The sequence below is a fragment of the Pollachius pollachius genome (assembly GCF_949987615.1).
Source record: "Pollachius pollachius genome assembly, chromosome: 20".
NCBI classification, from domain to species: domain Eukaryota; kingdom Metazoa; phylum Chordata; class Actinopteri; order Gadiformes; family Gadidae; genus Pollachius; species Pollachius pollachius.
In genome coordinates, this window is record NC_136953.1 from 4,874,028 (window position 1) to 4,876,527 (window position 2,500).

Here is a 2,500-nt window from a genome sequence, read left to right on the forward strand (position 1 = left end):
ACAGGAGAGAGAGAGATAGAGAGAGGTAGAAAGAGGGACAGGAGAGAGAGAGAGAGAGAGAGAGAGAGAGTGGGGGGGAGAGAGTCTCTGAAACAGATAGAGAGAGGTAGAAAGAGGGACAGGAGAGAGAGAGAGAGGGGGGGGGGGAGAGTCTCTGAAACAATGTCAGCCAATGGGTGTGTGTGCATGTGTGTGTAGAGTCAGTTGTATGAGTCATCATTGAGGGGGGGTTGTCATCGGGAGGGAAAAGGGAAAGGGGGAGAGAAAAGACAGGAGGATGATGGTTGCGTTGGGGTGGGGGGGAGGAGGGGGGTGAGGAGAAGAGAGAGTTGAGAGAGTTTGAGATATTAAAGTCACGGGCCAGGAGAGAATTAAGAAATAGATCGATGATGTCCTTCTCTCTCACCTACCTAGTCCTGGTGTCTCTCTCTCTCTGTCTCTCTCCTGTCGTCTCACTCTCTCTCCTTCCTGTCCTCTGCTCGCTCTTGAGTCTCTCTCTCCGTCACCACGGCACTTTGTTCTGTGTTGTTATAATCACCAGAATCCTAACTGCCAAATGGTGGGGAAGAAATGTAAATATACAGTTTTGATGGCCGTCGATGCTGCCTTTCTGCTTAAACATACCAAGGTGGTTGGCATAAGTGTCCCTTCTTGTATGTCCATGATTTTCCAGAGATAGTTGAAAAGCAAACAGCGTTTTCAGATTACTTTTGAAAAAAGACAAGTAAACGTTCAAAATGACACCAATGTGCAGAGTTTAATCTTAGCCTGAGATTTACATTTAGAGATTTACATTTACATTTACATTTAGGGCATTTAGCAGACGCTTTTATCCAAAGCGACTTACAATAAGTGCATTTGTTACAATAAGTACATTTGTCATAAGAAGTGAAACAATATATCGCTGTCGGTACATTAAAGATGTTCATAGAACCAAGTGCAAGTATTACAATCGCTAGGCTAACCCATTCCCCGTGTAAAGCAATGATAGCAGCTACTGTAGATGCTACACAATTAAGTACCTTGAATAAGTGCAATGTACAAGTGCCAGGACGTACAACATTCAATGGTGGCTGTGCATTGGTTTCTATGCAGAGTCGAGGTGAACTCTGGACTAGACCTCAGACTGACCCTTACACAGCCATACATGTGTCTGTGTGCACGGTGTGTGTTTGTATGTATGGTGCACAGGTGTGACCTCAATGTCTCTCTCCCTCCCGCTCTCCCAGTGCGGTCCGCCCGGTTCTCCCAGGAGCCGGCGGACCAGGCGGTGGTGCGCGGCCAGAGGGTCATCCTCTTCTGCGTGGTCTTCAACTACTCGGGCATCGTCCAGTGGACCAAGGACGGCCTGGCCCTGGGCATCGGGGAGGACCTCCGGGGTAGGAACGCACAGCGCACCCACTGTCACCTCCACCACCACCTCCACCCCCACGAGAACCCAGAGGAGACAGAGGACAGATCGAGGATATTTACTATACATTCCCCCCTCCTCTTTCCCTTTTTATTATTCTCTTTTCCTGTGTTCTCCTCTTTCCTCTTCTCCCGCCACCGTTCTCTCCTTTCCCCTCCTCTCCTCTCCTCTCCTCTATCCTCCTCGCCTTCTACTCCTCCCTCCTATCTCCTTTCCTTTCCTCTTCTCTCTTCTCTCTCATCTCCTCGCTCCTCTCCTCTCTCTCCTCTCTCCTCTCCTCTAATCTCTCCTTTCTTTTCCCCTCTCTCTTCTGTTCTCTCTCTCTCTCTCTCTCTCTCGCTCTTCCTCTCTCTCTCTCTCTCTCTCTCTCTCTCTCTCTCCTGTCCTCTCATAATTCATTTCTCTTTTCCTCCTGTCTCTCCTCTTCTCGTGTCCTCATCTCTTCAGCCGTCCTCTGACATCTTTCTGCATCCATTTACGCGCACACACACAAACACAAACACACACACACACACAAACACACACACACACACACACACACACACACACACACACACACACACACACACACCACTTCAATCTCTGTCAGGCCTCCTCAGCCGTCCCTCTTTCCCTGCCTCTCTCTCTCTCTCCTACATTCAACCTCTGCCTCATCCTTTCCTCTGCCTCTCTCTCTCTCTCTCTCTCTCTCTCTCTCTCTCTCTCTCCTCTCTCTCTCTCTCTCTCCTCTCTCTCTCTCTCTCTCTCTCTCTCCTCTCTTCATGTGTCTCTCTCTCCTTTTAATCATATTGTTAGTGTAATATGCTCCAGTGCTTCGAGCCAAAGCTTCTAAATAGAAACATGTGAATGAACACTAGCTTCTTCATGTGTGTGTGTGTGTGTGTGTGTGTGTCTGTGTGTGTGTGGGTGTGTGTGTGTGTGTGTGTGTTGCTGTGTCCGCCTCCCCCCTCCCTCCCTTTCCGTCTCTCTCTCTCTCTCTGTTCTCTCTCTCTCCCTCGCTCTCTCTTTCTCTGCTTTTCATACGCTCTGTAGCTCTGCACATTTCAGATGCAAATTAATGTATATAGTAGGACACACACGCGCGCTCTG

At 48.9% G+C, this 2,500-nt stretch overlaps 1 protein-coding gene across 1 annotated transcript in view; it reads left to right on the forward strand.

The window, feature by feature from the left end:
- LOC307090911 (kin of IRRE-like protein 1) overlaps positions 1–2,500 on the forward strand; it is a 40,610-nt gene that overhangs the window by 21,059 nt on the left and 17,051 nt on the right. Inside the window, exon 2 of the mRNA XM_079757718.1 lies at positions 1,230–1,379. Coding sequence (XP_079613844.1) covers positions 1,230–1,379 — 150 coding nt within the window. The remainder of the gene's footprint in view (positions 1–1,229; positions 1,380–2,500) is intronic.